Genomic DNA, 23,862 nt, shown 5'->3' with positions numbered 1-23,862 from the left:
CAAAGTAATGTCATTCAGTGGAGCGACGTAACCGGATCACAAGCGCCACATATGGCTACAGTCAATCATAACTATTGCTTATGCCAACAACGGCGTAATGTAACAGAGAGGCGTTTTAAGTGGTGTAGCAAATGTGAGCTGACAATATCACATTATCGAGGATGAAAATTTCCACATGGAAAATTATGCAAATTACGGAGAGTAGTTAAGACGTGTCAGCACTGGCTTTGCTTTGCTGTGCTTTGAGGACGGATAGCTCTGCTCTTTCAATATCAGCAGGCAGGCGGCATTACAAAATATCCAATAACTATCGTAGCGTCCAATCTGAGACAGTTTGATCTCATGCATTCATTACCGTTTCGCAATTTCCGCCCGTATGTCAGTATTTGACACGCATTATGAAGAAATGAAATGACAGTGCCTAGGCGCTGGATTCTTGCGGATTTTCCCCTCTATAATACAATTAACCCCATAGAGCGCAGCGGCAGCCTTATTGAGCGCAGCTGGACAAGTGCACATTCAGCAGTTGACACCACAATGAACAAATAGGCTAAAGTAAAACTAGAGAACAAACACCGCTGTAGGTCAATCCTGCTCAAATACATCAATGTCAGTACATCAATGCATGCGTTTATGAATGCCTGTGTCACACATTGACAGAGGGGAGGGAGGGGGGGGGGGGGGGGGGGTAAACAGGGATTGCCAACACTTAATGCAATAAAGATGCTATACGATAAAATGCGTATGAACATGAGAGAACATGAAGGAAATCTCCAGCGTGAGAAAACAATAATCATGACAAGTTAATTATTCATTATTATTATTATTCCTACCTCTCCATGACTGACTGTCCGTCCCTGGGGAGTATCCTCGGGTAGGAAATAAAGTTTGGAGCTTGATAAAAGTTGCTTGCTCGTTCTTTCTTCCCAGAGCAGCTGAAGCTCCGCTATGCAAATAGGATCCTCCGGTTTACATCTGACGAAGAAAAAGTCTCCGAGAGACAGAATCCTCGGTTTGCCGTCCCGGTTAAATTTAAAGGCTTTGTAGAATATATATGGTCCATGTAAACCGCAAGATGAGCCCACCCACTGTTGAGGAAAAACACCAATAGAGAAATTAATGAATGGTTTATAGCCACATTTGGTAAACAAATCGCAGCCAAGTGGACATAAACATTAAAAACATCCATGCGTAGCCTAATTACGCAGCGTTTGCAAACATTACGCTGGGAAATCTCAGTTTTCTGCACACATTCAGTATCATAGAACTATTTTTAGATGTTCAAAATATGACATAGATGTGGTCATACAAAATGAAATATGTCAAAGTTTTGTGGATCAGGTTCAAAAGTACAATTTCCGATGCGTAACGATTAGCGTAATGTGAAAATTAAATAAATCGACGGTTGATAACAAACGTTACCTTCAGTGAGTTCGGCTCCATCTCGACGTTATGAATTGATTAAACTCAACACGCTCTCCAAACTTGCTGGCTTGAATGGATTGCCGAAGGTCCTGTAAGGCACATATCTTCTGTGGAGTTTAAAACATTGTCTGTAACCGAGAAAGAGTCGTAAAAAAAATATTGCGGTGGTGAAATGCATTGCGAGAAGAAATATTTAAGTCTACGTCTTAATTTAACGAAGTGAATGTGTGCTAATGAATTTCTGTGCCTGTCCTTTAAACGTCACCAATCAATTCCGACAAAATATTAAGATATAGCTATCATCATATCACGAATTACTCGTCATCGATTAACAGAATTTATATATAAAACAATCCTTACCCGTGGCGTAAAATCCACTGCCTATAATCTCTTTATATTTCCCTGTAACTTGTGTTTTCTGGCTTTCTAAAAATATGTATCTTCCAGGACTTCTGTAAAAGACGTTCAGTATGAAAGCACATTTCTCACAGTAATGACACTGGGGCGCTTGCTGTGGATGCCTTCAAGAAACAATGTTACATGAAAGTTAATAGGGCTATCAAATGATTCCTCAAAAGGCAATGTGGGACCCATGAGGTACCGGCTTTGCTTTGAGCACAACTTAGTATGCGCCGTGGCTCGGGCGCGCAGGTTAGCTCCACTGAAAATAATGGCCTTTATATTTTGAGGCAAGCGTAAAAGACAAATTTGGACGAGTTAAGAAAGCGGGCGTCACGAGACAGACTTCATGAGGCGGTCCATTATCCCGAGATAAATCATGTTAAAAAGCCATGCTGACCTTGTCGATGCAGTGGGATAAATATTTGACACGATGAAATACGATTTGCACTATCAAATCCTCTTAGTGTTATCATTCTGATTTTAGATGAGGATGAATTAGAAACGCCGATGGATTATAAATATATAAAAACTGTTAATTTATGAATCATAAGTTAGATTGTATTTATACTCGTTTACACCGACTTAAAAGCTTTACAGAAGTAGTCTGTTTGTCGGTTCAGTCTCATCTGGCTATAAGCCTATGTAACATGTATTCTTTATTAAGAATAGGGTTATTCATCTATCGGAAAGTACCGCAGCGGTCCACATCGCTGTGCTGTTCTCCGCTGTCATCCACCTTTTGCCCTGCTTTTATCCGCCACACAGATTACAATTACAATTTACAATTTACAATTTAGCTCAAACAATTTTTTTCCCCGTTTTTTTTGTACAGTAATTTATCTGGGGGGTTTTTTGTGTTTTTTTTTTGTATTTGTAGATCACAGAGCATGCAACAGCGACATACTTCTGACACCGGCTATTTCAAGTAGGCTACAGTATTACGCAATACGCTTTTTCTGAAATGACGGGCAGAGAATACAGGCGCATTGATTCACATCCAGCCGACTGTTTTCCTCATATTTTCTGCCTCTGCTGCTGCGACTGGCTGCCTGCAATGTCTGGAAGACTACTGGTGATGAGGAATCAATGGCATCAAGGCTGATGTAGTTAATGCTCCACCCATGATGCCCAGATGTTGCATGGACATATGATAGAACAGAATAGAAAAGAATAGAGCTTTGCAGGTTTAACTGCAAAACAGTTTGAAGGCAGAAAATCATAGCAGCTTAATTGAGGACATTCAAGACCAAATTTAAAGTATTTTTCTTCTTCTTCTTCTTCTTCTTCTTCTTCTTCTTCTTCTTCTTCTTCTTCTTATTGTTCTTCAGTAACAGTTCAAGATATATTATGAAACAGTACAGCATAAGATATTAATACTAAAATAGCCCAGTATATGTTTTGGTGACACTTGAAGATGAACATATTTGTCATGCAGATGTTTTGGCTGACTATTGTTTGTGGATTGCTTTAGTGGAAAAGATGGATTACAAAGAGCTGCATTGTCTTAGCTGGGTGGCTGCAGCAGTGTGTGTTCCCTGCAGTGAATCCAATACAGACCGTGGGTCTTAGTATTATCTTTTCCTGATTTCTCCCAAAGCCATTTCAATGACTGAATCAATGGGGTTGCATTGTTAATGGCAGCCAACATAATGAAGTCCCTGGTCAATCAATGGCACTACTCGAACTCTTATCTGGTAATTGAAAGTGCTTGCTTGTCAATAGTCAGAGCCCAGCAGTGATCGCAACATTCTGATGCAAATACACAGTTCGATGAGAACTCGCATGAATTGAGTCACATGTTGAGAAATCTTTATTCAAAGCGGTCATAATAACGATGTGGTGGGGGAGAGAGGTATTGGAAAGGCAGGGCGCTGCTGTTTAGTGATGGAACTCGAAAGCTGGACAGTCAATAGCAATGAAATGATATGACATGATATAGCCACACACACAGAGACATACACTGAATGCACAAAACATGAGGGACATCTTCCTGATAATGAGCTGCAGCCTCTTTTGCTCAATCCCAATTGTCTCAAAGCTTCAAAAATCCTTTTCTAACCCGTCTGCTTCTCTTATCTACATCTTAACATTTCTGATTGGTATAGATTTAATCAAGGAAATGAATGAGGCATAATAGCTTTTACCTGGATTCACCTCATCAGTGTGCTTCATAAAAAGAGGAAGTGTCCTTAATATCAGTGTATAGATATATCTTTGGCTTTAGGAAAATACAGTAGGCATATTTAACTCTCAAACAGCCATTAAATGGACACTGTTAGGAGTTAAAAATGTCATACCCATACTGAAATGTAGTAGCACAAATCCCCTTTAGTGAATGTGAAAGTAACAGCATCTGAGTCCAGCCTAACGTGGGTTGTGCTTCTTACAAGTTTTTGCATTTCAGTTTCAGTTTACATACTCTAGCACTTTTTCCTTTTTGCAATCAGTACACTGCTAGTCAGTTTGTTTACCACGGCGTTTTACTTGGCTGACTGAAATAAGCTCACTTATGAATAGGTGGTATTTCTTGTTTCTGTTTCAAGGCTCTGACACAGAACTATTCTTTCCAATACTAATATCCTTTTACTGCATGGGTGAGGAAAGAAAAAAATAAATCTTAGTTTTTTTTTCACGAGCAAAGGGACTAAAGGGGCCTAATTAAGGGAAATAAAGGGAAAAACAGAATAAATATTTTTCAAGTGGATGCATGCTTATTTGTTGCCTATAGCAGGAACGCGCAGTGACAGGATGTGTGGTAAAGGCTTACTGTTTCTCAGCACAGGTGTTCCACATTCCTCTTAATGAGGCAGCCTCAGCAGGGAGCAACAAATGTGGTTGGAAAGCCACCTCAAAATGGAGAGCTGAGGTTAGGGTTACAGCCACAGCAAAGCAATAGAAAAACCAGTAAAACAACATATTACTCAATTTTGACCATATGTTGACTTGCCTGAATGATGGAAATCAATTGTAGTTAGAATAGTTTAAAGTAATGTTAACTATTCAACCACCGCAGACCCAGATGGGCAGCTGTAGGGAGGAATTCAGATTAACTTAAACACACCTAAAGCCCTCTCATTCACAAAATTAGTCATCTAATACATTTTGAAAAATAGCCCCACAGGGAAAATTGTCAGAGTTGTAATCATTGCCATACAGCAGCATCAGGCAGTAAAGGGATACACATGGTAAAACTGATAATTTTCACTTACATAATATAAGCCCTTGATTTGATATTAGAATATCCGACACAGATATATCCATGTTCAACATTTCTAATAGCACTGCCAGGCATTATATCTACAGAGGATTTAAGCAAGAAAGCTTCAGAGAAATTAGGGCAACACAGTTACACTCTGTCTTCTACTCATTCCACATGCACAAATGCATTACCCAGTGGATATCCATCTATCATCAATGGAAAGCCCCGGGCCATTAAAAATCCATCAAGTAAATTTGTTCATGGGCACACGTTTCAATAGTAACTTTACACCTGCGTCTTTGTGCTGGCATAATCACATGACAATGGCCCCGTCTGCAGGATGACTTTAGGAAAGGTAACAGGAGATCTGAGTAATGTTACTGGGCTAATTTTAGCCTCTCAGACTCATTATAACATGGGCTTACATTTCCCCCATTCAATCACACGTGAGTCCACCTACAGTGGACAGCATATGCACAGTAAAAAAATCCAATTAGTTTATTAAAAGGACCACTTTTAATTAGGACTTATGTTAGTTCGTCTAAAGGGAGTTTGAGGAGATTCTTCCCATGAATATTAGAAGGTGTCGTCCGGAGGCGGCTGAATATTAACTGACGCAGCTCATAGATGTCAGCTGCTGTGATATCTTCTAAATATCAAAGTAGCTACTGCATGCAGTTAACCGTTTCTTTGCTGAATTGTTACTACAACTGTTTGCAGTAGAACAGAAAGCCTCTTGAAACAAGATTGCAATTTCCTTTTTTGTTCTTATCTTTTCCTTACTTAGCATACACATTTTTTCTCATTCAACATCATATTTCATGCATAATTTATGGTTTCTGGAATCCACCTTTTCAATTACAATATTCAACAACTGAGCACCCTCATTCTCCAACAGAACCATTATTTTATCCATTCTTAGCCGTGGCCATTGAGCATGCCTAATATCATATATTTATATGCGTGTAAGTCATCATAATTCATAAGGAAAACATTGGTTGGCCTAGTCTGAATGACTGCCATAACAATGAACTAATTGCCTGCAAAACGCAATTTCACATTCATGGGCCACTATTACAGCTGAATTGTTTGATAATGTCAAGTGAGTCATTTTATTAAGTGTCACACAAATGTAATCATGTAGCAGGGCAACGTGAATTCAAGTGTATACAAGTGTTAACATCACTATGGGTTTTAGGTTATTACTGCCGCAGCAAATGTAAATTTGCCTCATTGATGGAGAGTGCTCAGCTGAATCAGAAATGTGCAAACCACAAACAAAATAGGCTGCTTCATTCCCCTGCCATCTGCATACACATCAGGACACACACACACACGCACACACACACACACACACACACACACACACACACACAAACACACGCACAGTCACACACTTTATATCTCCCCATCTGAAACTAGGATTAGAACCATGAATAATGTATTTATGTAAATGTCTGATGGGTATAACTATAAAAGATGAGGGTGATTGAAAAGGCATTTTGTTAGATTGAGTTACAGCTGCCTGTGAGTTATGGATGTTTTCAGTGCAGGGAGTGCGGCGAACACCACTGAATCTAAAAAGACTGTATTTTTTGAAGCAAAGAGGTCACAGCATCTCCGCCAACATCTGAGGAACGCATCAATAAAAAGAACCTGTCCTCAGCATTTACGGTTTGTACAGCGCATTTCAAACATCAGCGAGGTTATTACACCCAATGGCCAAACTATCACCGACTATGAAGTCACAGAGGACAGCGACCTCAACATTTACCATCTGTATAATGCATCACCACCGCATTTTCCATCAAACGCTGAATTGTTATAAAACAGGCATAAATGTCAGCAGCCATCTATGATCAGATTATTCACTGATCCTTGTCAACGTCCCCATCTGGGTTTAGACTGCTGCATTATGTATATGTCAAATACCTATATATGTATGAGAAAGTCTAATGCAGACATTTTAGACTGGCAGTTTTCAAGATTTGTCACCGACTGTTCTATTTGTGTGAAGGGTTAGGTTGTATTTCTGTCGTGTTTTCAGCAGCGTTATAATCTGTATAATCCCTGTGATCTATCTACAAATCAGGGCAAAGCAATAGGCCTATTCACTGGGAATGGAGACAAAGGATAAGTTTTGAAACATGACTGACAAGCGCTGAATTGTTCCATCACAGCAGCGGAAGAGAGAGACTGAGAGAGAGAGAGAGGGAAACACTGTATTTTGTTCAGAGCTCAGTGCCTCTGCACACATATTAAAAAAACCCTCTCAGCATTAATAATTTATCTCATTTTATAAGGCAATTTAGGAGTCACTTGAAGTTGCTATGGTGACAGGGGGGTATTTTGAGACAGCTAATGACCTATGCAAAACCCACTCACTGTAAACTTCACTCAAGCTAAATGAGATTGCTGTCTGTGCTGTGTGTGATACATGGCTGAGAACTTAATCCCTGCGCTATGCTTGGCCTTTTTCTACATAGGGCAAATTAAGGTTGTTAATATCAATGTAAAACATCTGTGGGCTGTTTACTGTACGGGGAATATGAGCCAAGTAGCAACCGGGGCCCAGCCCTCTGCTGCATAATAGTCTTTTGTTTTGATTGCTAACGCAGAATTCACAACAGTTGTCAAGTTAAGGTCAGAAAACATCCAGCGAGTGAAAGGAAAATGAATACTCATGATATGGTTTAAATGTAACCCAATATGTTTCACACTAAATCCCTTTCAATATCTCTTTATTTTGCAGCTTACGTCAAAAATTCCACATTGGAAAGGCTTTGAAGACTTTCTCTGCTCTGAGGCGAATCATATTTGTCCAATAACTGCTTGGCCTTTTGCAGCTGTTGGGCTGAGACAGAATGAGTCATGTGTTACCCATTTAAGTCCAATTCCTCCCATGCAAATGCCTGACATGTGTGACTCTGCGGGACCTAAAGTTGAAACAGTGTTTTGAAACAGAACGAGAGAATCAAGGCCAGAGCTATTTGACCATTTTACCACCTGCTTTACCCGTGACCTGTGCTGTTTCAAGAAAGTTAATATTTGGAAAATAAATCACTCCTGTTGTCTTTTTAGATGGTTTTCATGCAGGGTCATCTGCCATGAAACAAAATGAATCAACAAAGGAGAGATGGAATCAGTGGTTTCTCCTTAAAAGGATAGTCAGGGCAATTTGTGCCGGAAATAGAAAACACTCCTTTGGAAAATGTGAGTTATAGTCACTGAATTGTGGAAATGGTATACTGTTGAAAAAACTGATTTTTCACCTCTAAAAATAAATTGGCACAGGCATGATGCAACGGCTGCTAATTCTTAACAGACCTCAACAGTCTTTTCCTCCTCCTCTTTCCGATTGTGCTGAGCCTTTTGGGCATTAGCATAAATGTCAGGCTGACTCAGGTGTAACATTCATCAGCCCAATCACCTTTGTATAATACTGTATGTTGTTGCTATTGAGTTCTGGACCTGGATGGTGTGGTATTGAGTGCCACCTGTTGGACCATAGCAGTAACGACATGGAGCTGATGAAAGTCCTGTTACACAGGGTTATTGAGGGTAATTCCCAGTATTACATAATATTCCAGTTATTACTTAGCCAGTTATGAGAAATATATTTGTAGCTGTTAGTCACAAACCACTGACAAGTCTGCAGTTTGGCCTTAAAAAGGCAAAGGAAGAAAGTGTAAAATTCTTCTACATTAAAAGATGCATTTTGAAATGAAAGCTGCTGGGTTGAAAACATTTTTTGTGACAAAATTAGGGTTTGACCATATGGATTTTTAAAGGTTTGTTCCAATTTTGACCATTTCATGCCAAAAACCGACAAGTATTCAGTGTTTCTCGTTTTTTTATTTATTTTATTCTTGTCAGGGTGCAAAAACCTTTGAAACAGCTTTTAGTCCATGGGACACTAAAGCTCTGCATTGAAACCCAGACTAACGAAATTGTTTTAGGTGGGTTAGCAGTTCTTAAAGGCAGAGTGACCCATTCCACTTATTCACTGGTAAGGAAAACCAATATTTAATAAAAGGCCAATGTCAGACGTTATACAGGCAACCTGAAATATCGGTCTAATTCTAAACAAAACAGCAAAAACAGCACAAAACTAACAATGATCTTCCTTGGTAGAATACAAGTGATTATAACCAAAGACATTTCAACCATTAGATTCTCAACTCATGTGGATTACTGCTCTACTCTGGTCTGTGCTTCTCTTTTATTTTATTCAATTTGATATTAAGAGTAGACTAATACTTATTTCTATTCTATTCTATTCTATTCTATTCTATTACCCTACAGTACAAAGGAGTTCATGAGTCCATTATTTTTTCTTTTTTTTTTTTTGCTGACGCAGCAAACAGCAGCACTCTGCTTAAGCTTTGTAGTAGAACTGATTGAAGCAGAAATATAGAGGGAATCGCTGTTCTCTGATCAGTGACCAGCCCCCCTCGGCCATCTCTTTCATTGTAAGCTGCACACAGCCAAGAGCTGATGCTTGAACAGCACTCTTACACAGAATCAGTGGGTAAAATCAGACCATGGTCATGTTGTTACATGGCCCTCCTATCTCAGTGCATGGAGTTTCCCTCTATCACGCTCTGTCTTTCTCTCTGCCTCTCTTTCTTAGAAGGAGAAGTCTGCGGTCAGGAAGGAGCACTGATACTAAAATTGGTTTGACGTTGGTTTTAGAGCCACTTCTTTGTTTATAGTTTATAGCAGAGTTCAAATTACTTGGAATCCAGGAAACAGGACAAATACCAGGGAGAGATACACCGGTGTTTTCATACAAACACAACCCAGGTTTTCTGATGCAGAATGTAACAAAACTCTCTCTCTCTCTGCGTGCAGCTGGATACTCTCTCCCCTACTTTTGTCAATGTCTGACATTATCGTTGTGATTTCACATGATGCAAACTGCGGTGTGATGATAGACAATTTGGAACAAAGACAGGAAAAGTCTGTCTCCTTTCCAAGGTCACGGACCTTTTCTACTGTTTCCTTTCTCCTGCACTGCTGGCTGGCTGGCTAACACAGGGACTGATTTGAATAGAAATCAGCCCAGCATGCAGCCAACTAGGGCAGAAACACACTCCACTGCTCTACTCTGTGTGTGTGTGTGTGTGTGTGTGTGTGCACGTGAGCCCATGTGCATGCCAGTGTGTTTTAGACTTAGCAAGCCAGGGTGGAGTTGGATATGATGTATAATTTCCTTGCATGGCGAGATAATGAGATACATGAAATACAATATATGCTTCATTTGAATATGATTAGACAAAAATGCAACTATAGTGGTTTTATATTGTAACGTTTGACTCAAAGCCTGATGCCGGAGAAGGGTTGACTTACATATTTTATTGTTACATAGACCTGCAAATGGCCTATGTTCATTTTTTAATATTCTTCAACCGTCAATAATAAATACAAAATGTGTAATAGTTTACATGTTATTGCAAAGTCAATATTATTATACATACATAATCCAGACCCACAATACACAAAACGTTATGCATCGAGAAATATATTTGTGCCTATTTTATCTGCCATGTTTACCAAAAATTTTGCTGCATTGAAAAGCCTAGGATTGTTAGGCTTGTAAGACAAAACTGGCAATACTAATACTAATCATATAGATATTATGATATGCCAGTCTTTATATAAGTCCACACGCCCTCACAGTTAATTTACCACTTTAGGTAGTTTGAAGACCCGTCCCAGAGCCATATCAGCTTCATGAGTGAACAAACAACACTCCTTTCAACACTTGTCAGCTCCAAATAATTGTCACTGAATAATTAACACTTAGGCTATTAACACTGGATGATTTACTGTGTAACATTCTACTTTACTCCACAGTACAAAGGAGTTCATTCTTTTTTATTTATTTATTTATTTAGACACAGCAAGCAGCAGCAGTCCACATAAGAAATGCATTAGTAGTGACTGAAGCAGCAAATTAGAGGGAATCACTGCTCTCTGATCACTGACCAGGTGCCCGTCTCTTTCATTATAACCCAAACACAGCCAAGAGCATTGACTTGTTATGCTTGTAAGACATAATTGGCAATAGGCTACTGATGCTGCGTTCCAGCAGTCGGAAAACACAGCTTCCTACAAGAAAAACTGCAATGGAACGGCCCTTCAAGACGGAATACCAAGTAGGAAACTCAAGCAAGATTTCCCGAGTTCTCTGAGATGCAGATATCTGACACCACATCAACATGGTGGCACACACTGTAAAGCTTCACAGCATTACTGCACTTAAGTTCGATTTTCAGCATAAAAATGTCAAAACATTTGAAATGTAAAGTTGGACTCACTTCATTCTATACTACCAAGCACCTAATGTTACCAAATATTAAAGTAATAGCCTAATGTGTGACATTTTCATACAAATAAATGTCAATTTTGCTACTGTTTATCACTGACTGATATAACACAACAGTGATTCAACCAATACCCAGTCCATGAAAGCTTTTGCATTTGCTGTTCTAAACACCCGGTGTCTGGTAGCCCTTTGCTGGGAAAAATCCTCTCGTGTACAGGAAGTGATGCATTTGACTTTTCTGGTTTGTGTGGAATAAATAGAAGAAGAACTGGGTAGTTAGTATGAACAACAACAGCTAAATAGCAGACAAAGAAGACAGTGCTTCCTGCCGAACCTCAAACTTCATCAACAGAAAATCCAAGGTCACAATAGCCTACAGGACATACTGTTTGACTGACAGGTGATCTCTGGGAAGTGTAGTGCAAAAACACTACAACAATGACCGCTTACCACTTAACATTAGCTGTTGCTTTGGGAACAGCTAGTCTACTTTACGTGGGGCAAATTAAATCCCGCGGGCGTCCATGTAGGCTATCTATCTTTTTTTTTTTTTCGAGCTACACCTCTGAAACTCACGGAAGTCCTAATTACAACCTATCAACTCGAAATTTCCGATTTCCGAGGTTCGATTTGAACGCAGCATAATACCAAACTTGATGATGTAATACTGCCCTCTCCTGTGCGTCTAAGGTAAAGGGTCCGTGATGGACTCATGATGTCATCCATAATAAATTAGTGAATAATGCTAAATGAGCTCTTTGAGACAGCTTGCTATTGTCATGTGTTTAACAGTAGGCCGTCCGGAGTTATTCAGCATCGCCAACAATAAGGTTCACTGTCGTCTGAACTCTGCCAAGCAAACTGGTCGAGTCCCTCTTCCTAGGCGGGGCCTAAACTTTGGGGACTTTGTTCGAAAACTACATGATAGTTTTTATTCTCCAATTGAAGCGCTGTAGCCGCCGGCCGGCTGGGATCTGGACCTTCAGGAACAACGAATGCACAATAGCAAAGATCTGCAACCATCATGGTTTTCCTGGTGAAGTTTATATGTGCGGTCATCACCAGAGCGCTGTTCATCCTCATCTCTCTGATAGGAGTCTGGAGAGTGACATTGGTGAAGCATGACAACACCTACTGGTTTCTGACCTTCCTGTTTCTGCCTCTTGTCGTTGAAATGATCATTACCTTGAAGAGGAGAAAAGGAAAAGACTATAAATGGTAAGGTGACGTGCATGAATGTAAGTGTTAGTAATTGCGTTGTCATTTATATTTCTATGCTGGTAGATGCATCAAAAAACTTCAAGATATCGTCATTGTTTTTTGTCCTGTATGAATTTTTGACAGCCTAGTTTCGACTAATTTTCTTTGCAAAAGAAACGTAAGTTTGTTTTTCTTTTCTTCTTATTTACTGTACCCCTGCTGCCTTAATCCCATCCCCCACCTCCCTAGATAGCATCCTGCTTGTCCCATTGTTAAACTAAACGTCCCGGGACAGTGAGGATGGGGTGGTACCCCTTTCTCTTATCCCAAGAAACCATCTGCCCCGACCGCATTCCTCTGTGCCTAAAATTAAACTACGTTTGGTGTATTGAAACAGCATTCTCTTGTGTATTTTGCTGACACTTGTGATAATTTGTTAAAAAATTAATTCCAACTGATTTTGCATGTGGAGCATGTGGCTTCTGTTGCTCGGTCATGCCGATTTGCCCTGTACAACATCAGGAAGATCAGACCCTACCTGTCTGAACATGCAGCACAACTCCTAGTACAGGCGCTTGTACTATCACGCCTTGACTACTGCAACTCCTTACTGGCAGGGCTCCTGGCACGTACGCTCAAACCTCTGCAGATGATCCAGAACGCGGCGGCACGTCTCATCTTCAACCAGCCCAAAAGAGCACATGTCACTGCGCTGTTCATATCCCTTCACTGGCTCCCAGCTGCTGCCCGCATCAAGTTTAAGTCATTGATGCTCGCCTACAAAGCAGCAACCAAAACGGCTCCTACCTACCTGAACTCCCTCATTCAGGTCTACGCTCCCTCCCGCCCACTACGCTCTGCCAAGGAGCGGCACCTGGTGCTGCCACCACAACAAGGCCCTAAGTCTCTATCCAGACTCTTCTTCTGTGGTTCCTCGGTGGTGGAACGAGTTCCATTCGAACCGCAGAGTCCCTCTCAATCTTTAAGAAAAGGCTAAAGACCCAGCTCTTTAGTGAACACCTTCTCACCTGATGGACTGTGTAATCAAAAAAAACAAAAAAAAACAACTATCTGCCTCTATGCACTCTATGCACTGCCTCGTAGCACCTATGTCCTGTCGGACCAGAACTTAGCTTTATGGCACTTACTCTCGTTCTTCTCTCGTTCTCGTTCTCTCAAGACTAGATCCTTGCTTGTATTAAAATCTCATATGTATGTAGCTTTGGATAAAAGTGTCTGCCAAATGGGAAATTGTAATTGTAATGGTAATTTTGTTGTTTAACATGTAATGAAAATCAATGTGATATGACAGAGGAAAGATTGTAAATATGCAGTGAAGAGTAGCACCCACCCACTCACCCCTTTGTATACTCTGTCTTATTTTAGACTGTGATGATTAGCTATATGCATTAGTGCATTGCTGTGCTCTAATGTTTGGACATGAAAATTTAATGCAAAATGATAATGACAACTCAATTTGAATGTTTATTATCCAGCCTGTCAAGTGTCATATGCACTTCATCTATGAAGTCATATTTTAGCCTCTGTGTCTTTTTTTAATGCAAACCTCAATTTCACATCATTCTTTTTCTGGCTTCTTTATGAAGTTGTCTTGATCAAGTGCGACCGACTGTCTTCCAGGTTTTCTCCAGCTATCCTCCTGTTTCTCATCAGTATCATTCCCTCCATCTGGATCCTGGAGCTCCACCACCAGCAGAACAAAGCCAGCAACCCTCAGGTATTTCAGACAAGAAACAAAAAGACTTGGTCAGTGCAGAACTGCTGAAACATTTCTCATGCTTTCAAAACAAGTGATTGAACGATAACAGATGAGGGTGGGTGGGGCGTTGCAAAACTGTAGCTCTTTGTACTTCGTAGCTATATTATTCATTCATTCATTCATTCATTCATTCATTCATTCATCCATCAAATATTTGCCCCACTTTAAATGTCACTTGAAGTTTTTTAAGGTTTAAGCAGGGTCAAAAGCACAGGCAATCTATGAAATCCATGAAGCCGTGCTGACATCACACATCGTTTCCTCATTTCAGTGCAAGAAACTCGACTCTTGGGAGAACGTGCGCGGAGTGTTAACGCTGAACGAGACCCTGGGAAACCTCACCCACCACCACTACCTGAAGGTAAGACTGACAGACTGAAAACTTGAGAGAGAGATTAAGAGAAGCACCTCATAATACAATGATAACTCCTAAATGAGTCATTATAAAAACGTGGTTCCAAAGCAACACCTCCGTAATCAAAAAGAAACAAAATCCCATCTTACTTCTTCTTTTTTTATATGAAGAACCAAAATGAACAAGAACAAGAAAAAATAACTATGAGCCAGGAGATTATTAATGGTCTAATTTCTTGGAAGCCACTTCCATGGCATCAGATTAAGATAGACTCAGGCTGGGTAGTGAAACTAGTCACAGCGTCATCAAGTCATATGAATGTTCATGATGAAACATCTCAGTTTTTAATCTGCAAAAATGCAGCCAGTATGTGTCACTTTCATTAATTGTGAGTTTAAGTTTAAGTTGTCGTTTACACTGTGGAGGAAATTACACTATTATACTATTCTATATGTCTTTAATATCTGTACTGTACTCTCTTTGTATTATTATGAGAGCTCATCTCTGTGTGGAAATGTACAAACTGCTGTTCAGCACATCTCTCATGCCTTTGACCTGACCTGAGACAGATAAGACAGTGGCTAGTTGAATTGGTCCTTGTTTGCACTGGAAATCTTTTATTTCCAGAGCATGGCCATTCTATTCATCATGTTTGAAGCATGATACCATTTCTCAGTTGAATGCTGTCTCTGTCTTCAGTAATTTTTCCACCAGTTTGAGATAAACAAAGTTTTCTGACCAGAGAAGGCCTTGAGTGTCCGGTTGGAACTGGATTTTGTCTTGCACAGATGCTCCCTAATCGTAAAATGTTTCAAGTATAAGAATGTGCCGGACTTCTCATGACTCAGCTGTTTCTACTACATGATTATAAGAAGGGTGGACAAAGCTCATTGTTTCGCTCTTTGTCTCACACACTCGTTGGGTGGGCATTGCGCCTTGCTTGCAAGCAATAAAGACGACAGAAAGACAACTTCTCATCTCCAAGTCTCTTTTATTACAGAAAACTTCCACCACATACACAATTACTTTATGGTTCCCTTCAGAGATGAGATCCTGCTTTACAAGTTTTCTAAATCAAAATCAAGTATAAATATAGCCGCAAGCGGCGATTGTGGGGTCCAAGCACACTTTGAAAAGAAAGACAGATAGACAAAACATTACGGAAGGTACACTGACACACACAGAGACAAGCTGTATGACGATTGCTCACGCAGACGATTAGTTATGGCTAATTTTGTGTTGGCCTGTGACTTCTGTCAAGTTTATCATTTCATTGCAACCACATTGTTGAAGTTATTCACAATGGCCAAATTTTCTATGGGAAAATATTCCCCTTGTTTTTGACTTCAGAAAGGACAAGCCTTGTAGTTGTCAAGTAGTTGTTTTACCTACTGAACCAAACTCCTGTTTTAGTTTTCCTCAGGAGAAGCTAACTAAAGGGAGAAGAATTATGATACTGCAGCCTATGAATGACAGTGCTAATCACTTTATAGAACTTTGTGGCGCTCTCCATGAATGAATAAATCAATACTAAATCACATGGACCAGATAACTGCTGATGCATTGCTCTCTATGGGTTGAAGCTTCTGGCCACACCAAATCAGGCCAGATGCCAAATCAGGTATTTAGCCATTAGGCTCGTTTGACTTCCTGCATGCCTGGAAAATAGACAAGAATAGCCGAGTGCAGCCAGGCGAGGAATGAACAAGCCGAACACTCCCGACAGCACACTCACTGCTCTTCTTCTTCTTCTTCAGTTTTGCTTAATGACGATTGATAAACAACTTAGAAGGTGCATTACCGCCACCCACACTCACTGCTCAAACGACCCAGACCTTCACATGTTACTTATTTTTATTTTGATGTAGGCATTACAGGGAAAATATTATATGTCTGTAGTGTTCTAATAAAATGGTATAAGGAGTGCTCATGGAGTGACATCAAAACGTAAATTTGTGTGCTCTAGCGCCACCATCTGGCCAATATGTGTGGGTTGCACTGTCTGAGTAGTGGGCGGCCATAGGAACCCACCTGCCAAATATGGCTGCTGCAGGACTTACGGTTTCTGAGCTGCAGACATTTTTAGTGAAAGAAAGAAAGAAAGAAAGAAAGAAAGAAAGAAAGAAAGAAAGAAGGAAAGAAAGAAAGAAAGAAAGAAAGAAAGAAAAAGAATCCCAGCAAATCCAATAGGGTTCCAGCACTATGTGCTTGGACCCCTAACAATCAATTTTACATAGATTTGACAAGTGTCTCTCTGCTGCCTGTCCCATGAATGGGGACCACGCCATACCATACCATACTGTACCAAACCATACCATACCATACCATACTGTACCAAACCATACCATACCATACCATACTGTACCAAACCATATCATACCATATCATACCATCTGTTTTCAAACAGCCCTTTAACTAACAAGCATTTTCTAACTGAATCTTTTCTAACTCATCTCACCTCTTTATCCAGATACCTGGGTTTTTATTTGTCTGTGCCACATATGATACCGTGTGCTGTCAGCTGTCGAGTGTGACTCCTAACAGTTGCACCTTGGCACTCCGTACTTTATGCCTTACCATTATTATGAAGCAGGGGTTCTTTTTTCAGCCCACAACCCAAATTTAGCAATTTTTGTCTCCTCCAGTGCTCATTACAGCATACTAGCGCTTCTCACACGAGACACATCAAAATGCCACCAGAGTCCCAAACTGTTGTTGTCTAGCTGTTCATTAGCCAACAGTTCAAGGCGGTGGTTGTCCTGGACAGCTCCTACACGTGTCAGTGTGCGTACAGATGTTGCAAGCCCACTCCCTTCCTGGGTAAAGAAGGGTTAAAACAGGCCTTTCTCACATCTTATATTGTGATGCATATTTTAACAAACACTGTTTAATTTAAACCTACGAAATGCAAAATAGCTGTTTCATCTCTTCTTCCTCCAGAATCTTGACCAGCTGTTGTCGACGGTCTGTCCCAACGACTGGATCCTGGCTCTCCATCAGATCCTGCTCATCCTCCTCATCGTGGGGAAGTGGCTCCTCCCCTTAGGAGGCGGGGTCACCCGGGACGAGCTGTCTCAGCTCCTCCTCATTTTCGTCGGCACGGCAGCGGACATCCTGGAATTTACTAGCGAGACGCTGTCGGATGTCAAGTGGGTGACTGATGATGTTGCTTAATTTCATAATTTCGCTACTACAGCTATAGTGTATTAGTATGCTTTTAGTTACAGGTGCATTTAGACTTAGACAATTACATGCATGCAGAGTACACACACACACACACACACACACACACACACACACACACAGGTTTTAAGGTCATTTTGCTTGCGTCATCTAACTCCCCAAATCATATAGTATTGCTAATGATGTGTTGACATGATATCATCTCTGAATATTACTATATTTTCCATGTGTCTTTTCCAGAGAGAACAGTCCTCAGCTGGTCTACATCATCTTAGCCGTATGGACCTGGAGCATGTTACAGTTCCCCCTACATCTGGCCGGTCAGTGTGTGTGTATGTGTACAGTATGTGTGTGTGTGTGTGTGTGCTCTGTCATTATTCCACTAAACCAATAACTTTGGTCCTCCAGCAGTTACAGCCATGTGTTGTTGTACATAACCTTTACCCAATCTGGGACAATCCAAACAGTCTGTTTAGAAATTGGCAAAAACATTAGAAAAGTCTGCAGCGTCCCAGCCAATGCTTTAAGTAAACAATGGAAAGCAGTTGAGCTGATATCACTTGCTCTTCCATCTCCACCTTTGTCAAATTATTAACCCAAAGAATCTGCTTTCGCTTCCTGAGGCACAAAGAAACCACAACGATTTTACCAAAGACAACAGAGCGTCCTTTATTCAGTCCAATAGTTTGAAGCACAGATGTATCGCAACAAATAAGAGGGCATAAGGAGCTACTCAAACGCTGACACAGTGTTTTAGACAGAAATCCAGTGTCATCCATTAGCTACATAAACAGTTTACGGCCGACAACCTCTCCAGTTCTTGCCTTGGCCGTTAAGAGAAGCCATTATCAGGCAAGGCCCAGCTAACAGAAGACCTTCTGAAAGTTATTGCACAGAGGACGGGAAACAACGCACAGAGTCCTGCTGAAGTTATTGAAACAAACAGAGGATAGGATTTCAGATGATTTAATTCACCCCTTACTCTGTTTACACTTGTGAATTAAAAGAAGAATAACAGTGACAAGAGGAGAAAGAAAGAAAGAAAGAAAGAAAGAAAGAAGTACTGGTGATTATTAGAATTTGATTTGGAGCAGCATCACTTTGTTCTCAGAAAAGACACACCTCACTAATTCTATCAATTATTCAAACCAAATCCATACACAATTTATAAATGGACATTTAAAATCTTTATTGATATTTGTGTGTGTGTGTGTGTGTGTGTGTGTGTGTGTGTGTGTGTGTGTGTGTGTGAGCATGCGATCATGTCCAGTATGTGACTCAATATACTGGACAAACTGGACTGACTCAACATACAGTATATACTGTACTTTAGGTGTATGTGGTCATGTGTGTTTTTTTGTGTGAGTGCATGTGCATTTGCCTGCATGAGTATACTGCTGTCTAATATTTAGTATCTCAAAAGAATCTAAATGTTTTAGGAGTTCAAAAAGAAGACATTTTCACGACGTTTTCAGATAGTAAGTTATAGACATAATGTGTTTTGAATGGGTTTCATGGTTTCTAGGGTCATGAAATTTACTCATATTCCACTTAGTTTTAACATGGGGGTTATTCGGCACTTGACCGCCATGAAAACCAGAATATAAACTACTCACCAAGATCATGAAGATGCAGCTGGACGAGTTTGTAGCGTTTGTAATGTTTGAATGAGCCATGAAAAAAGCCTGAAAACCGACATTTAACACGTTTGTGAACAGATTCAACAACAGATCCCGCTTTTAAGACAATAAAGCAGTAATTGGTCCGTCCTCATTTTGCATTTCTATTCTTGGTTTATACTAGAATTTGTATTTTAAGATAGAAGTAGATCCGGTCTCCCAAACAGGAACTATCTCTCCTAAATGGTATCCCTCCGCTATGTTCGCTTCTATCAATAAAAATGCTATTTGGCAAAATGATGTTCCAAAACATTGAAAATCACAGTAGTGGGATCTGTTGCTGAATCTGTTCACGAACGTCAGTTTTCAGGCTATTTTCGTGGCCTCATTCAAATGAATGGGAAATAAAAGTCTGAACGCTACAAACTCGTCCAGCTGCATCCAATCTTGGTGAGTAGTTTATATTCTGGTTTTCATATATTCTGACGATACAGCCTTATTTAGCCTCCTAACTAATGAGGAAGACCAACATGGCCCCGTGCTGGACGAGTTTTTCAAATGGTGTAAAGACTCACACCTGATCCTCAACACAAACAAAACAAAAGAAATGCACATCGATTTCAGGAGTAAAAGCCCACCATCACAACCCACAGTCATCAATGGTGAATTAATCCAAGTTGTTGAGGAATGCAAATATTTAGGTGTCTTCATTGACAACAAATTGAAACGGGACCAGCACACAGCGTACATCCACAAGAAAAGCCAACAGTGCCTATACTTTTTAAGAAAGTTGGCTTCATTTGATACGGACCGGTCCATTTTAACACTTTTTTACAAATCTTTCATTGAGAGCATTTTAACGTTCTGTTTGATCTGTTGGTTTGGAAATACTACTGTAGCCCAGAAAAACATGCTGTATAAAACTGTGATCATTGTCAGTAAAATTCTGGGTGTCAAACAGGCATGCCCGGGCCCCTCTCTAAAATTGATAAACTCCTATCATGGTCACCACACCCCGTTTATTACAAACTGCAGTTTCTCCCCTCAGGACGACGCCTCCAGGGCCCCCCGCTCTAAAAACAACCGGTCAGGAAACTATTTATAATGCACACTCATGAATTACACACAGCACACATGCACTTACTCAACCAACTGGACAATACTAGAAGACCAGCTGACTGGTGCTGGGCCCTGCACTTTACAATGAAATAGATTATCCATGGTATTTCCTGCCTACTGAATATCTTGTGTGGTACTGAATTATTTTGTGTGGTATCGTTGTTGGTGATGTATTTATTGTGTATTGTGTTACTGTGTACCTCTGGTGATGTGTCTGTATGTTGTATGCACTCTACCGCAAAGGTAATTTCCCCCTGGGGATAATAAAGTTAATCTAATCATGGTGGTTAAGTGCCAAATAACCCCCATATTAAAACTAAGTGGAATATTGCTTTAAATTGGAGTTAGAAGGATTCCACGCAAAAAGGTTTCATACAATGGATTTTTCTGCCACCAAAGTCTCCTCTCTCGTCTCGTCTCTTCCTATCCAATAGTGGTGAACTCCAAAACAGACAGCGAGGGTGAGGGGAGAGTCCAGACGGTCTCCTTAATGACTCGTTACAGTACGGACATGTGGGCCATTGCCGAGGCCCTCTTCATCCACGACGGCCCTTTCCTGGTGGTCCGGCTCACCGTCATGACCTACTTTGATGTCTTCCACCAGATGCTGGTCTTCTTCGCCATCAAGAACTTCCTGGTGGTCATACTGAACTTGTACAGGCTGGTGGTTATATGCCAGGACTTCAGGTCGGCCAGTAGTAGCGCTGGTGAAGGTGTGGCCCTGCCATGAACAGGACGAGTCGGCTAAGAGGGTAGAGGGGGATGGGCGAGATGGGCTGAACGAGAAAGGAGAGGTGCTACACACAGCCAAAGTCTTGTTTCAGTAGACGGGTAAAAACGGCAATCACAGTAGGAAAAGAAGGAAATGTTTGCTTTGTTTTCTGCTCCCAGCGATGTAGTTAAGTCTGTGAATAAGTGTAATCAAATTCATTGTGAACAATTAACACCGCTGAAAGCAGAAAACGGTGAGCAAATATTTTCTTATACTACTAAGGGGATGAAGTTGCCACGTTCACATTCCACACTTGACTGCCTAGCATCCAAACCGTTTTCATGCTCCACCTCACTGCCATTTTGTCTTTGGTCCGTCTGGAGCTCACCTCGGTCAGCTAAGTAAAAACATTACACACATTTATTCAGTCCTTCAAAGTGACGTGCATGAATAATGCCGGGCTAAAACCTGGTTTTAGTAATTTCTAAAGTGGCCTTACTGTCCGTCTTACTGAATGTGGTTGATTTGACTCAATAACTGATGTGACATTATAATGAAGGATAGCAGGCAGAGAAGGGATGTAGAGACAGAGAAGGAAATAGAGTAGAACAGGAAAAAGGTGTGGAAGTCCAAGTGAAAAATATCCTGATTCGATGGCACGGAAACAGAAATCGGATATTGACTGAACTTGTCTGGCACAATGAGACAAATGAAAACACACCCAAAGCACAACCACTGCTCTTCGATACGGCATCTAACTCAAGCCAGGCTCATGCTCAGGAGAGGATTGGAAGGGTCTCTGATGGTGTTTTGCCCTGAGTGTTGCTGGGAGGAAGAGAGGGCAGGGAGAGCAGGAAGAGGGGAAGACAGGATGTTAAAACACACTGAAAATATCCTAATGTTGGTTGAGTGTTTGATAAAAGCACTATATCAACACTGGATAAGGACTTTGTTATGGTGAAGGCTATATTTATGATTCTTTTTGACATTTGAATAGGCAAAAACAGGGAAGGCAAGTGGGAAAATCAGTAACTTTCCCAACTTTGACGTATGTTATTTTGTACCGCTTGAATTATATCCCTTTAAAAGGATAAACCTATGCTACCCACAGAACAAAAAGATTATTGTATTTGTTACCTCAAGGTGATGATGTTGGACATTAGTATCTTCAGCCTCCTGACTGTTACTGTTAGCCACTGGTGGAAAGAGTACTAGAATGTCCTAGTCAAGTAGAAGTAGTGTTACTTCGCTGATATTTTACTTAAGTAGAGGTAAAATTACTGGTGTAAAAATCTACTTAAGTGAAAGTAAAATGTAGCTAATTTAAAATGTACTTAAAGTTACTGAGTTACTTTTTAGAAAAGAGAACATTGTTACATGTGATATCTTATATGCAAATCTAACAGTACATAGTTCAAACTTGATTCTTTTCATTGGAAAAAATTGAAATTACAAAATAAAGTGGAAAAACAAAGTAAAACCAGATTAAAAGTAAATTATCTTTACTGCTGACTGACAGTTCACTGTGAATGGCTTCACAATTGGCACATTTACAATGATCCAGTTTCTGATGCTTATGGAGAGCCACCAAATTTGTACTCTGTACTGGATTTGATTTAAAATGTAGCAAAGTACAAGGCTTGAGTAAAACTTAAGCAAAAGTAAAATTACAGACTTTAAAAAATACTCAAAAAGTACAAGTACATAAAAAAAAGCTACTCAGTTAACAGTAACTGTAATAGTAAATGTAATTAGTTACTTCCACTCTTGGTTGTAGCTCTGTGACATGCTAAATGTTTGTCTCTGTGCAATATCTTCATTAGCTTTCTGAAAAATAAGGAGGCTGAAGACACAACTGCTCAACTCAATTAGTTTTTTGTGGGGGGCATATATTTTAAAGTATCTACTAAAACTGTTATAACTGTTATAGGATATATAATGCCAAAAAATCAGTATTATGACTCCCTGCAGCATGTGAAATTATTCAACGAATCTTTACTTCTCAGAGGACAAACTCAGCACAGATAACTCATCAAACTGCACATTTCAACTGTTTATTATCTTAGAGACAAAAAGAAGTCAGATGTAACTGGAAGAATTGTTAATTAGCTACATGTATGTGTTACTGTTTTTGTCACATATGTTATCTTTTTTTATCCCAAATTTCTTCCCAATGTCATACAATGCACTAATGTCTTTATTCTGTTTTTCCATATTGATATAATCATTGTGATATTATGTTAATGTGGCAAAACTTTATTGAATGACACAGCCTGAATAAAACTGAATGAATGTCTGTGAGAAATGTATCCTGATATTCATTGCTCAGTATTTCAAAATGATGTCTTTCATTTCAAATCTACTCCCTGAAAACATCTTGACATTTTGATGTTAAAACCTTCAACAGAATGGTGAAGCTGAAGCCTTCTGGTGAAGGTTTTAACACCAAAATGTCAATAAATGTTTGCAAAGAATGCAACAGCGCAGTGTGTAGGAGTTTATTTGAATTTTTGTCTCCCATTGGCATCAGCACAAAG

The 23,862-nt window shown here is 40.1% G+C and overlaps 2 protein-coding genes across 2 annotated transcripts in view; one reads left to right on the top strand and one right to left on the bottom strand.

Annotated features, from left to right (window-relative positions):
• LOC139911863 (AT-rich interactive domain-containing protein 5B-like) overlaps positions 1-1,486 on the bottom strand; it is a 64,365-nt gene extending 62,879 nt beyond the window's left edge. Inside the window, exons 1-2 of the mRNA XM_071899464.2 lie at positions 1,423-1,486; positions 834-1,088 (exon numbers count right to left, since the gene is read on the bottom strand). Of these exons, the coding sequence (XP_071755565.2) occupies positions 834-1,088; positions 1,423-1,443 (276 nt within the window). The 5' untranslated portion in view covers positions 1,444-1,486. The remainder of the gene's footprint in view (positions 1-833; positions 1,089-1,422) is intronic.
• Positions 1,487-12,291: 10,805 nt separating this feature from the next.
• On the top strand, positions 12,292-23,573 carry LOC139911869 (transmembrane protein 26-like). The gene is made up of 6 exons (XM_071899472.2): positions 12,292-12,575; positions 14,199-14,295; positions 14,609-14,698; positions 17,633-17,841; positions 18,116-18,195; positions 21,048-23,573. The coding sequence occupies exons 1-6, from the start codon at positions 12,382-12,384 to the stop codon at positions 21,341-21,343; spliced, it is 966 nt and encodes a 321-aa protein (XP_071755573.1). The 5' UTR covers positions 12,292-12,381; the 3' UTR covers positions 21,344-23,573.
• The last annotated feature ends 289 nt before the right edge of the window (positions 23,574-23,862 follow it).

This window comes from Centroberyx gerrardi, chromosome 15 (assembly GCF_048128805.1).
Source record: "Centroberyx gerrardi isolate f3 chromosome 15, fCenGer3.hap1.cur.20231027, whole genome shotgun sequence".
In the NCBI taxonomy this organism is placed as follows: Eukaryota; Metazoa; Chordata; class Actinopteri; order Beryciformes; family Berycidae; genus Centroberyx; species Centroberyx gerrardi.
The sequence above is the reverse complement of the archived record's forward strand: the minus strand, read 5'-3'. Positions and strand labels throughout refer to the sequence as shown.

Bases quoted from the DNA above. Each gene is read 5' to 3' on its own strand.
- LOC139911869 (XM_071899472.2), top strand. From the start codon at position 12,382: ATGGTTTTCCTGGTGAAGTTTATATGTGCGGTCATCACCAGAGCGCTG. The intron at 14,699-17,632 runs GTAAGACTGACA...TTCTTCCTCCAG, and splicing joins CCCACCACCACTACCTGAAG to AATCTTGACCAGCTGTTGTC. The intron at 17,842-18,115 runs GTGGGTGACTGA...TGTCTTTTCCAG, and splicing joins GAGACGCTGTCGGATGTCAA to AGAGAACAGTCCTCAGCTGG.